This window comes from Sarcophilus harrisii, chromosome 1 (genome assembly GCF_902635505.1).
Source record: "Sarcophilus harrisii chromosome 1, mSarHar1.11, whole genome shotgun sequence".
Taxonomy (NCBI): domain Eukaryota; kingdom Metazoa; phylum Chordata; class Mammalia; order Dasyuromorphia; family Dasyuridae; genus Sarcophilus; species Sarcophilus harrisii.
The window spans coordinates 475,790,689-475,803,444 of NC_045426.1; the positions used below are offsets into that span (position 1 = coordinate 475,790,689).

Below are 12,756 nucleotides of genomic sequence, written 5' to 3' on the forward strand. Positions count from 1 at the left end.
GTTTGTTTCAATGATATTATTTTAAGTGAGCTTTTAAAGACTACGAAGCTTTTTCTTAAAAAATAACAAGCAATGCTTTCTCAATGACAGGAGGGGGGAGGGGAAAAAAGGATTTGTTACTTAAATTTTAAAAGATGAATGTAAAAGATTAATTTTTACATGTAACTGGGAAAATAAAATACTAAATAAAATAAAATTAAAACCACAAGCAAATATTTAAGAAGGGGAATCTATTCCAGCCATTCCATTGTAATAATTGTTGGTTTTTTTAAACTGGGCATTTATCTGAAAATACATTAATTTACCTCTCCAAAGTAGTAACAAAAGCCAAATTTTGATGATAGTTGAAAAGAAAAATATGGAAGAAAATATGAGAAAAAATATTTATATTGGGTATGGGGAGAGTCCTCATATCACATTGGCTTTCTCATCTGTAGTTTATGGTAGGACATGGATAAAAATTACACTAAGTGGACAGTTATGGATAAGTTGGAACATCTGTAGTTGAAGGAAATTTTCACATCAGTGGGATCACAGATTGTTTGAGATAAGAGTCTATCAAAAACTCTGTGGTAGAAATGTAATATGCAAGGACATATGCATATTTTTAACATAAAGGTAATTTTTTAGAAAAGACAATTTAAAAGGCAGATAACTTCAAATTTAAAACATTATTGTTCTGGCTGTGTTATATGTCTCTTATATGATTCAGCTTCTTTAGTAACCAAAAATGAACAGATATATATTTTTAATCTGCTTAAATTAGATGAATGATTAAAGAACAAGGAATATTTATCAAGTATAAATGGAATTTATGTGGTTCTTGACTAAAATATATTTGTCCTTTTAAGAGTTTTTGAATTAGATCTTTTGGCAGAAAAGTATCGAAATGAACAAAAGCAATAGTTCTATATTTTCACAAAGTATCTCTAAATTTATATTTGAGTTATAGAGTGCTTCTCTTGCATATTTAAAATTTTGGTTTTATTGTGGTTTATTTTAAACTTTAATTTTACAAAATGCTATAAAATTATTTTTTGATAGTACTGGTATATACAATTTTGATAATTTTTGTTTTGCTTATATTAGATTGCAGCCTGTGAACTATTACATAGCATGGTTATGTTTATGTTGGGAAAGGCATCCCAGATACCTGAAGGAAAGCTGGGCCCCCCACCCATGTATCAGCTATATAAGAAGACGTTTCCTGTGCTATTTCGACTTGCCTGTGATGTAGATCAGGTAAATAGATCAATTATTTTTAATTCCAAATTATGTAATAAAATAACCTTGACATATGAACAGAGTGATGTTTTCATGTCTAACTTATTTATGTGAAATAAAATAATGGAAAGCTCTATCTTTTATAGATAAAGAATTGGAGATGATCCTGAATGCAGTGGGAGACCTTGGCCTTTTTAAGCTAAGATCTTCAATAGGTCTCAGTTTGACTGAGGCTGTACCCATTCAGTAATTAAGGCTAGGTAGCAATGGAGGCAAAGAATCTCCTCTTTCACCTAGTCCAAAAAAGATCTAAATAAATGAATGAATCTGGGAGAGGAAGACTCATGGGGATTTCTGACCAAAGCAAAAATTTTCTGATTGCTATTTACATTCAATCTGAATAAATCTGGACCCAAAATAATGACCCATTATTGGGGTTTGACCTAGGATTTATTGGTGGCCAATTAGAATAATATTGGTTTAAGACATTGTCCTTAAGAAAGAAAGCTAGCCAGTAAACTCCAAAATATCTTGGGAAGGAAAGTGAAGCAGTTGACCTTGTATAGCCCTCCCTTGTTTAAATAGCTAGAGAAACTTCTATTCAATGTAGCATTAAACCAGAAAAAGAAAAGTAATAGGTAATTGTTAGGTAAAATTTATTTCTCTATTAAAAATTGCATTAGGAGCTACCATTTGAATTTCCCATAGTTTGAATGTAAAAGTTCATGGAGATTATATTATTGCCTGAAATTCTCAAAGGAAAGATAGCTCAAGAAGGAGATTTTTAAAGAAATGTTTTTGAGCAATCTAGATGAGAATGTAAAAAAGATTCATGCAGTTAACTGTAGGAGCTTAATTTTTAGAATTCAGCTTGAAAGGACAAATATAAAAGTTTGAATGAGAATAATAAGGAAATATATAAAAGATTTGCATGGACCTATGAACTTAGTGTCAGAAAGGCTAAATTTAAGGTTGAACTGAAGCTTGTGAAAAATGCAAGACAGCATAATATGTTTTCAGCAAATAAAAGAATAAGAGAAAATACTTCTCAGGAAGAATCATAGAGAAAGAATCTAGAACTTAAATTTTAAAAGATGAATGGAAAAGTTTGTTTTTTACATGTAACAGGGAAAATAAAATACTGAATAAATTTCTCCTTTGTTTCTGTCTTTTCAATCGAATGATTAAACATATCCCAGAGAAAGTTGAAATGTATATCTTGAGAGGGTAGCAAGAATTACTTAGCTGCTTTAAATAAGTTTAAAACTCTTCCCTGAACAAATGATATTCTAGATCACTGCAAAAATCATGAGATGTAATTATTTAATTGGTCTATGACCTTTTTTTTTTTTTTTTTTTTTTTTTTTTTTTAATGAATGAATGAGTATTCGTTCAGATTATTATGAGCCAAGGACTGGCACTAAGTGCGAGGGATACAAATAGAAAAGTGAAATAGTTCATGTTGTATTTTTGGATATGTGTGTTTTCTGGTTATACATTTTTAAATAGACATGTCTTTATGAATCATGTTGGGAGAGAAAAATCAGAACAAAAGGGAAAAATCTGAGAAAAGGAGGGAAAAAAACGGGGAAAAAATTAACATAACCTGTGTTGATTTACATTCAAATTCCATAGTTCCAAAGAGGCAGATGGCATTTTCTATCCAGAGTTTCTTGGGATTGCCTTGGATCACTGAACCGCTGAGAAGAACCAAGTCTTTCTTATTGATAATGATTGCACCATCTTGCTGTTACTGTGTACAATATATTCTGGTTCTGCTTAGCATCAGTTCATATAAATCTTTCCAGACTTTTCTAAAATCAGCCTGTTCATCATTTTTTATAGACCAGTAATATTCCATTACTTTCATATACCATAACTTATTTAGATGTCCTATCATTTTCTAGTTGTTTTCCACCATAAAAAAAAGCTGCTACAAACATTTTTGCATATGTGGGTCCTTTTCCCTCCTTTATGATTTTCTTGAGATATAGACCCAGGCACTGCTGGGACAAAAGGTATGCACAGTGTTATAGCCTTTTGGGCCTAGTTCCAAATTGCTCTCCAGATTGGTTGGATCATTTCACAGCTTCACCAGCAATGCATTAGTGCTGGTCTATGATCTTTAAGGAATGGCTGGAAAACTAGAGATATATAATTTCCCAATTTTCACAAAAAGGAAAAGGTAAATTCTTGGAACTGTAATTCAAATTGATTTTAATTGCCCAGCGCGATTCTTTTTTTTAAATTTTATTCATTAAACATTTATTTTATTAGTGTTTTATTTTTCACCCAATTACATGTAAAAGCAATTTTAAACATTGAGTTTAAAATTTTTTTAGTTTTTTGTTTTTTTATAGTATTTATTTTTTCAAATACATACAAAGATAGTTTTCAGCATTCATTTTTGTAACTTTGTGTTCCAAATTTTTCTTGCTCCCTCTCTCCCCTCTTCCCAAGGCAGCAAACAATCTGATATAAATTAAATCTTTGTAATTCTTTTAAACACATTTCCATGTTTGTCATATTATGCAAGAAAAATTAGACTAAAAGGGAAAAAACTTGGAAAAAAAAACAAATAAACAAGGTCAAAATATTATGCTTCGGTGTACATTCAGTCTCCATCATTCTCTCTTTGGATGCGGATGTCATTTTCCATTCCCAGACTTATTTGAATTGCTTTAAATCACCACTTTGTTGGGAAGATCATCCCATAACCTTTTTGTTACTGTGTACAATGTTCTCTTGGTTCTGCTTCCTTCACTAGCATCAGACTTTCTGAAATCAGCCTGCTGCTCATTTCTAACAGAACAATAATATACCATTACATTCATATTGTGTAACTTATTCAGCCATTCCCCAACTGATAGGAAGCCATTCAGTTTCCAGTTCCAAACTAGTATAAACATTTTTCTCATATAGGTCCTTTTCCCTCTTCTTTGATCTCTTTGGAATCCAATAATGAGACTATAGCAACACATAATTAAATTTGATTGTTTTGTGAGTATTTATAATTGGAAAGAAGGATCCCTAGATTTATTAAGAACAAAGTATACCTGACTGGCCTATCTTTTTGATACTTTTGCTGGACTAGTAGATTGGGGAAATATTGAAACTCTTGAGTGAAATAATTTTGCCAGAACATTTGATAAGTCTCTTGTGCTTTTGTAATGAAACAAGATGGGAAAAATGCTGCAAAATAGTATGTAATTAAGTAGAATATGAGATAGTCATACCCAGTCAATGTTGCTTCCCAGGGACTGAATTGATTCTTGAATCTCCCCTGGAGAAAATTCTATTCTAATTGATTGAAATTTTGCTTTCTGCTAATCACACAGTTTGCAGTTCTTGATCGTATCTTGTTCATTTTTTAAACGAACTCATTGATTTAGATAAAGTTGTAACATCACATTTACCAAATTTGTAGCAGGGAGGGATAATTAATTGCTTAACTGTTAGAATCCAGATTCAGAAAGATGTTGAAAGACAAAATCTTCATGAAATTCAGTTAAATAACATTAGAAATCAGATACTGTGCTCAGATTCAGAGAATTAATAGAATAAGTACAGGGTCCATATGTTACATCTAAGCTGTAATTATTAGGAAAAGAGGGTGGTTTTTGTTTCTTTCTTTGTTTTTTAATGACGTAGTTGCCCCAAAAAGTTGAAGTTGTACCAGTACAAGTGTAGTATCCAAATAAGCTCATTGTATTCTATCCTGGTCAGATCACACCAGGAGTATTCTATTCATTCTGCATGTAACATTATGTGAGAAACATTGGCAAATTGGAATGTGTCCGGATGCTGCAGTGAGAATGATAAAGGGCTGAAAATTGTGCTATGTGAGGAATTATTAAAGGAATTAGACTGAAGACTTAGGAGTATGAAAGTTGTCTTCAAATAACATGTTCATGTGGAACTGAATTTTATTCTATCAGACTTTCTAGAGCAGAATTAGAGTTACTGGGTTTAATTATAGATTATGGAAATTATCTCTTCTACTCTAGTTTTGATTAAACAACAATATCCTGAAAGTAAGAAATGTCTAAAAATGGAGTAACTTGCCTTTTGTGGTTGTGAGCTCCCTATCACTATAGGCCTTTAAACAGAGGATGTCAAGAATGTTGTAGAAAGACTTTTTGCTTCAGTTAAGGGTTGGATGAAATGACTTCTGAAATATTATAATTTTATGGTTTCTGGGCTGCTTATTGCTGTGATGATGTAGTAATACTCTGACCTTTTTGGCAATAGCAAATGGCTATTTCCAAGACAATTATTTGAAGAAAAAGATGCAGATATATGTAATGTACATTTGTTATTTTATGATTCAGGTAACAAGGCAACTGTATGAACCACTTGTCATGCAACTAATTCACTGGTTCACCAATAACAAGAAGTTTGAGAGTCAGGATACGATGACATTACTAGAAACCATTCTGGTAGGTAGCAACTAATTTCTCTGCTTTTCCTATTGGCCAGTGACATAAATTTTTTGTTTAGACTTTTTAACAGAGATAGATTGTTAAAGAGACCAAAATAATTTCTTTTTCTTCCTAATTTCTATGGTCATATGGGTTTTAAAATATTTTATTTTGTTTAAGGAACCAAAAAATCTATTTCAATGAGTCAAAATTCCTTGTTTGTGAATTTTAATTTTCCTTTGTGGAAAGAAAATATTTACAAATAGGTTAAGGTTTAATCTAAATCAAATCAAAAGATAACTGTTGAATTTGTTTTAAACAGAACTCATTATTTCTCCCCCATACTCACTCTTTCCTAACTTCCCTATTTCTATTCAGAACACTTCTATTTTCTGTTCAGGATACTTCTCTTCTTCCAGAAAGCAAGGTTTGGGACTTGTCCTCAACTCTTCAGCACTCCAGACACCCACTTAATTCAGTTGCCCAGTCTTATTGATTTTGATCCCACAACATCTCTCATCTGACCCTTTCTCTTCACTCACTGCCATCACTTTAGTTTGGGTTTTTATCTCCTCTTAATTGAACTACTGCAGGAGCTTTCTAATTGGTCTTTATAAAAGAATGAGTGATAAAGCATTTATTAAATGTTTCCTGTGTGCCAGATATCAGGCTAAAGTTAGAAATATAAGAGAGTCCCTGCCCTCAGGGAGCTTGGGGTAAAAACAGTACATAAAAGGGAGCTAGAAAGAAAGAAAGAGAAAAATGCCTGCTGCTGGGGAAGTAGTCTGGTTCTGGACCTGGTGAGCATTAACTTCTTAGAGTCTCAAGTCCAGAATCCAAGGTTTTAATTGGAGAGGGATGAGGATGATGGCTAGAATGTGAGGGGATGTGACTTGGGAAAAGAAGTGAACTTCTGGACAAGAAATTTTCCCTCAGGTTTCTCCCTCTCCAGACCATCTTTCATACAGATGTCACAGCTGCCAAAGGCCTCTGATGCTATCATGCAAAGAATTGTTATAACTAATAATTGGAGAGAGCAGTTTTGGTGGAATGAGCCTAAAAGTCAGGATGGAGAACATTGACAAGAGGATGAGGACTTGCCCATTATAAAAATAAATACTTCATGTAGAATGACTACTTTTCTTCCAAGCTCCACTCAAGTATTACTTCCTAAATGAAGCTCTTCCTGATGGCAGTTGCTATGGGCTGCCTTCTCCAAATTACTTTGTTTTTTACTTTGTATAATTTTTTAATATATATTAAACACACCTACAAATGTTGTTTCCCTTGAGAGAATATACATTCCTTGAGAGCAATGATGGCTTTATTTTTGTCTTTGAATAGCTCCAGTTATTTTTAATAATCCATTTTAACCAATTCATTTAATCCTTAGGTTGGATAAGCCTCTGACTGTTTCAGTTTCCTGATGCTGCTTACAGACACTACTAGACAATCCCAAAGGAACTTATTTACCTTTAATTTTACACATATGTATAGATTATGTGGAGAAAGCGTGAGGAAAGGAAAGACAGAGAAAAAAGAGAGAAGGAAAAAAGAATGGAAAGAGAGAAGGATATGGGGAGAGGTATGGGATATGGATATAGAGATATGGACAGAACCTATTTCATTGTACTAGGGAGTTTTTGGATGAAAAAAACCTCTGTCAGTGTAAGTTTCCACTCTACTTGCTTCTAATAATCTTAGAGAGTGGCCAGACATGGACATTAAGATAAAATCAGTATGTGTCAGGGAGGGAACTGGAGGATAGTTCTGAGATTGGAGTTCTGTGCACATTTATTGGCTTTTGTTGCTGCTCTGGTGCTTACATTCTCTCATGTATTTTTTCAGAAGAATAGCTGTTGACATAGAAAAAGTGCTGGCATTGAATTTATTATAAAAATTATGTATGAATAATTATTTTGATTAAATTTTTTTTTTTTTTTTTTTTTTTTTTTTTTTTTTTTTTTTTTTAGTGTGAAGCAGCTAGGCATTTAATTTGGAGTCAAGTAGACTTCAGTTTGACTTGTGTATTCTAACTAGCTGAGTGTCCCTAACCAAGAGTCATACTTCTCTAGACTTTAATTTCCACATCAGTAAAATAAGGGGATTGAATTTAGGGATTTCTAAAGTTACTTCTACTATTTAAATAAAGATTCAGTGACATGGAAATAAAAGTTTTACTAACAAAATAATTTGTTCTTGTTCCAGGATGGCATAGTGGATCCTGTTGACAGTACCTTGAGAGATTTTTGTGGTCAGTGTGTTAGAGAGTTTTTAAAATGGTCCATTAAACAGACCACACCTCAGCAGCAAGAGAAAAGTCCTGTGAACACTAAATCACTCTTTAAGCGTCTCTATAGTTTTGCACTTCACCCCAATGCTTTTAAGAGACTAGGAGCTGCACTTGCTTTTAACAATATCTATAGGGAATTTAGGTAAGTAAAGAAAAATTGAGTATAATCTTTTCTGCATTTAAACAATTATTCAAAAAAATGATTTGGGATTAATTCTTATCCAGATATATGTTTGACTATTTGACTATATTATACATTATGCTTTACTATGCATTATATATGACTGTATTATACACATACATATTTTTTAAAAATGTTAATATTTCTTGTCTTTACATATACATTTTCTAGTATATCTCTCTTCCTAAGAAGCAGGGCTTTTTAAACTTTTTCCATTCTCAACCTCTTTTCACCTGAGGAGTTTTTATGTGATCTCAGGTATATAATATAGATATACATTCCTATAAGGTCAAGAAGCAGTTTAAGAAATGGACTCTAAGTAACCTAGCAAGCTTAATAAATAATATGAAAGAGAAAAAAAAAGTTCAGGAAAAATTACCTGGGGCAGCTAGATAGTAGCTAGATAGTGCAATGGGTAGAGCACCAGTCTTGGAGTCAGGAGGACCAACACATTTAAGAAGTCTGACATTAATTTTAGTGTTTTATACTCATAATCATTGATCTCCTTAAAGAAGTATTCAAGGTGCCTTCTAAGTTGGGCTTCTTTTTTACTTTCTTGATGAGACCAAACTTGGTTATTTATTTATACTCTCTCTCTCGATTCTGTCTCTTTCTCTCTCTCTCTCCCTGTCCTCCCCCGTCACATATTTATGATATTCTTTTTTCAAAATCAACAGAAATTTGCCTTCTCTTTCCCTGCCTCATCCCCTCCTATTGAGGGGAATAAAAACCCAAAACAAAAAAACCAAAACTACTTTGGAAATATATAGTCAAACAAAATGTATTTCCACATTAATCATGTCCAAAAAAACATGTTTTCTTCTATACAATGAATTTTTACATTTCTCAGATAGTGTAGCTAGCTGATGATATAGTAGTTAAAGCATTGTGCCTGAATCAAGAAAACCAGAATTCAAATCTGGACAGAGACACTCACTAGCTGTATGAACCAGGGTAAGTCATTTTACCTCAGACTGCTTCATTTTCCTCAATTGTAAAATAGGAATAATAATAGTCTTTAACCTCTCAGGGATTTTGTGAGGATTGAATCAGGTAATATTTGTAAAATACTACAAATATTAGCATGGTGCTTGACCCATAGTAGGGACTATATACTCTAAGAAAGCAGTAACAGTACCAGACTATAAACATTCCTTCCAGAATTATGGCAGAGTCCAGACCTAATACAAATTTTGAAGTCAGGAAGTAGGCTAGAAAAATGGAGAAACAAAAAGAATCTCACTATAATGAGCTATTATGATGGCAGGGATACTCATAACACAAACCCCCCCAAACTCCAAAACATCTATAAGCAAAGCTTCAGGGAAAAATATATCTTGGGCACAAGTTCAACTAGAATTCCTAGAAAATATAAAGCTAAAGGTTTAAGAAAAATTACAAACATTTTTATAAGTAGAGTAAGAACTCTTGAGGATAGGAATTAGGAAATAAGAAAAGAAATGAGAACTATGAAAGAAAGGATTGGAAAAAGAATCAATAGGTTGGCACAATACATACAGAATCTTCCCAAAGTTAACAAACACCTTGAAAATTGAAATGGACCAAATGGAAACCATTGACTCTATGAGACAACAAGAAATATTAAAACAAAGCCAAAAGGCTGAAAAAAAAGAAAGTATATGTTATCTCATAGCAAAAACAATTGACCTGGGAAACAGATCGAGGAGAAAAGATTTTAAAATCACTGAATTGTCTGAATATAATGACCTACACATATTTCAAGAAATCTTAAAGAGGACAATTGTCCAGCTCTCATTGAAACAGAGGACAAAGTAAAAATAAAAAGAATCTCCCAGTCATCTTGTTAACCTCCTCCTTCCCCCAAATGAAAATGACCAGTAACATCACAGCAAAAATTCAGATCTTCCAGGTCAAAGTAATAAGACTCCAAGCAGTCAGAAAGGAAGAATTTAAATCCTGAGAAGGCAATCAGGATAATAATGACTTAGCAGCCAGAACTATAATCAAGTGGAGAGGTTAATATTCCATCATCTGTGGGCTTACATCCAATAACAACTTACTAAGCAAAATGAAGTACAAGGCAAAAAATGGAACTTTAATGAAACACAGGATTTCCAAGTATTCCTATTAAAAAAAAATCCAGAGCTATAACAGGAGTGAAGAGAAACATATGAAGGCGAAGGATAATGATAATGAACCAAATAAAGATAAACTGCTTGCATTCAATTAAGGGAAAACAATAGATGTATCCCTTCTGAAATTTGTCTTCAAGAATCATACACTCTTAATTCTGTCTAGTTCAAGTTCTGTCCTGAAGATCTTAAGAACAGAATGAGAGTGGTAAAAGAATACATTGAGGGGAATGGGAAAAGAAAGCTATGGACAATTATGTCATATATTTGGGGTTCACAAGCAGATATTGTGTAAACAACAAGGAGGAGAGGGGTACTGGAGAGCAGTTGATACTTAAATCCCTCATCTGAATGTAATCAGAAGAAAGAAGATAGAGTTGGGTATAGCAATACATTTCACAGGGAAATAGGAAAAGGGGTAAAGAGGAAATTAAAGAGATAGTAAATTTACAGGGACATTAGTTCTGTGCAAAACAAATGAACGAGGTACAAAAACTGTTTATAGCTTTTTTTTGAAGTAACAGAGAATCTGCAGAAGTACCCACAGTTAGGGAATGGATAAACAAGTTGTGTGATATGTAAATGTAATGAAATTTTTTTTCTTAATAATATTTTTCTAATTACATGTAAAGATAATTTTCAACATTCATTTTTTGTCAGATTTTGAATTCCAAATTTTTTCTCCCTCCTCCTTCTCTCTTGAAAGCAAGCAATTTGATATAGATTATACTTGTTCAGTCATTTTAAACATATTTCCATATTTGTCATATTGTGAAAGAAAAATCAGAACAATAGAGGGAAAACCACGAGAAAGAAACAGCAAACAAAAAATAAAGGTAAAAATAGTATGCTTTGATCCACATTCAATATCCATAGTTCTTCCTCTGGAAGTGGATGACATTCCAAGTCTGTTGGAATTATCTTGGATCACTGAATTGCTGAGAAGAGCCAATTCCATCATAGTTTATCATCATAATCTTGTTGTTGCCATGTACAATGTCCCCTTGGTTCTTACTCACTTTACTCAGCATCAGTTCATGTAAGTCTTTTCAGACTTTTCTGAAATCATGCTGCTGATCATTTCTTATAGAACAGTAATTTTCTATTACATTCATATATCATAACTTATTCAGTCAATCCCCAACTGATGGATATTCATTCAACCTCAAATTCCTTGCCATCATAAAAAGAGCTGCTTCTAACACTTTTATGCATGTGGGTCCTTTTCCCTTTTTTATGATCTCTTTGAGATACAGATTCAGCAGTAACAATCAGGAAATGATGTCAAGGAATTTCAGAAATCATGTATTTTTAGAGTCTTTAGCCAAAATACTAGCTTTAATTATGTTTTGTAGGGCAGCATATTTTGAAACTTCTCTGATTTTATTAAATAAGGTTTATTTTTTTTAATTTATTAAATTTCATGCTCATTTTTATTTTAAATATCTTTTGAGATTTATACCTTAATTTTCTTTATATCTTTGATGGATACCTTTGTTTTTGTCAGGAGAGATCACAGGGGGCCCATTCTTCATCCTCTGTAATTCTTGTCTGCACAAATTCTCTGTAGAGAGTTCTTCAAAGAGGAGAGGTTAATATTCCAGAATACATCGTCTTTCTCAGTCTCTACATTATTGTATGGATACCAGTGGAGACTGTTCGTTGTATGAGCCTGATTAATTTTCTCTTCTTTATTAGTATCTTTACTTTGGGTCATTTTTAACTTTAATCCAAGATTGGCATATTGCATACTTCTCAGACATGTGGCATCACTGAAAGAATATTGAAGGTTGTCTTATAGGTGGCATAAAAAAGAAACAGGCATACTTTTACAAATGATATTCCACAGCAGACCAAATATTTATAGTCACATTATTGATTAAAAAGTGAAGAGAATGTTATATCCTCCTGTGCTTTTTATTGCTTTATTGTTAAAAAAAAAAAAAAGCATTTGATTCTATAGAACAAAGTGTTACCATAAAGTTTCTCCTTCAGTGTCTCCTATCATGTTAAAATTGTATAACAATTACATGAAAGATATTTTAATAATTTGAATGTGATAAATATTCATTGATCCTCTTCTCATAAATATTTTAAATATAAACAAATAAAGGAGATGTGCTGCTTACCTGACATGTTCCTGCCATGGAGAAGCAATTTCCAACTGGAAATTGAATTTACTTTATCTTTCAGCAACTTCTGTTTGGGGATAACATTGTAAAACCTTCTAATGAAGAACCATTATAATTCAGAAGAGTACAGAATTTTGTGACACAGGAAAATCCATGAATGCCAGTGTTCTAACTTTTGTAACATGGAATTTCATGGACAGTCTGTGAAGATGTCACATCAGCACATTTTTTTTAATTGGAAAAACATTGTAAAAGGATAGTGACCTGGGCTAAGAATTGAATAGGAGTGTGTGCCACATTGCTTTTGGAAATTTTCATGTGCTTTTAAAAAATAACTTCAAAATTATTTTCTGAAAAAAATGTCTTTCCTTGATTTTTAAGACAGATATTC

The 12,756-nt window shown here is 32.5% G+C and overlaps 1 protein-coding gene across 3 annotated transcripts in view; it reads left to right on the top strand.

Moving 5' to 3' along the window:
• Positions 1-12,756, top strand: part of PRKDC (protein kinase, DNA-activated, catalytic subunit) — a 153,934-nt gene that overhangs the window by 31,125 nt on the left and 110,053 nt on the right. For all 3 annotated transcript variants that reach the window (XM_023496026.2, XM_023496027.2, XM_031946427.1), the window contains 3 exons: positions 1,090-1,242; positions 5,556-5,663; positions 7,854-8,080. In XM_023496026.2, coding sequence (XP_023351794.1) covers positions 1,090-1,242; positions 5,556-5,663; positions 7,854-8,080 — 488 coding nt within the window. The remainder of the gene's footprint in view (positions 1-1,089; positions 1,243-5,555; positions 5,664-7,853; positions 8,081-12,756) is intronic.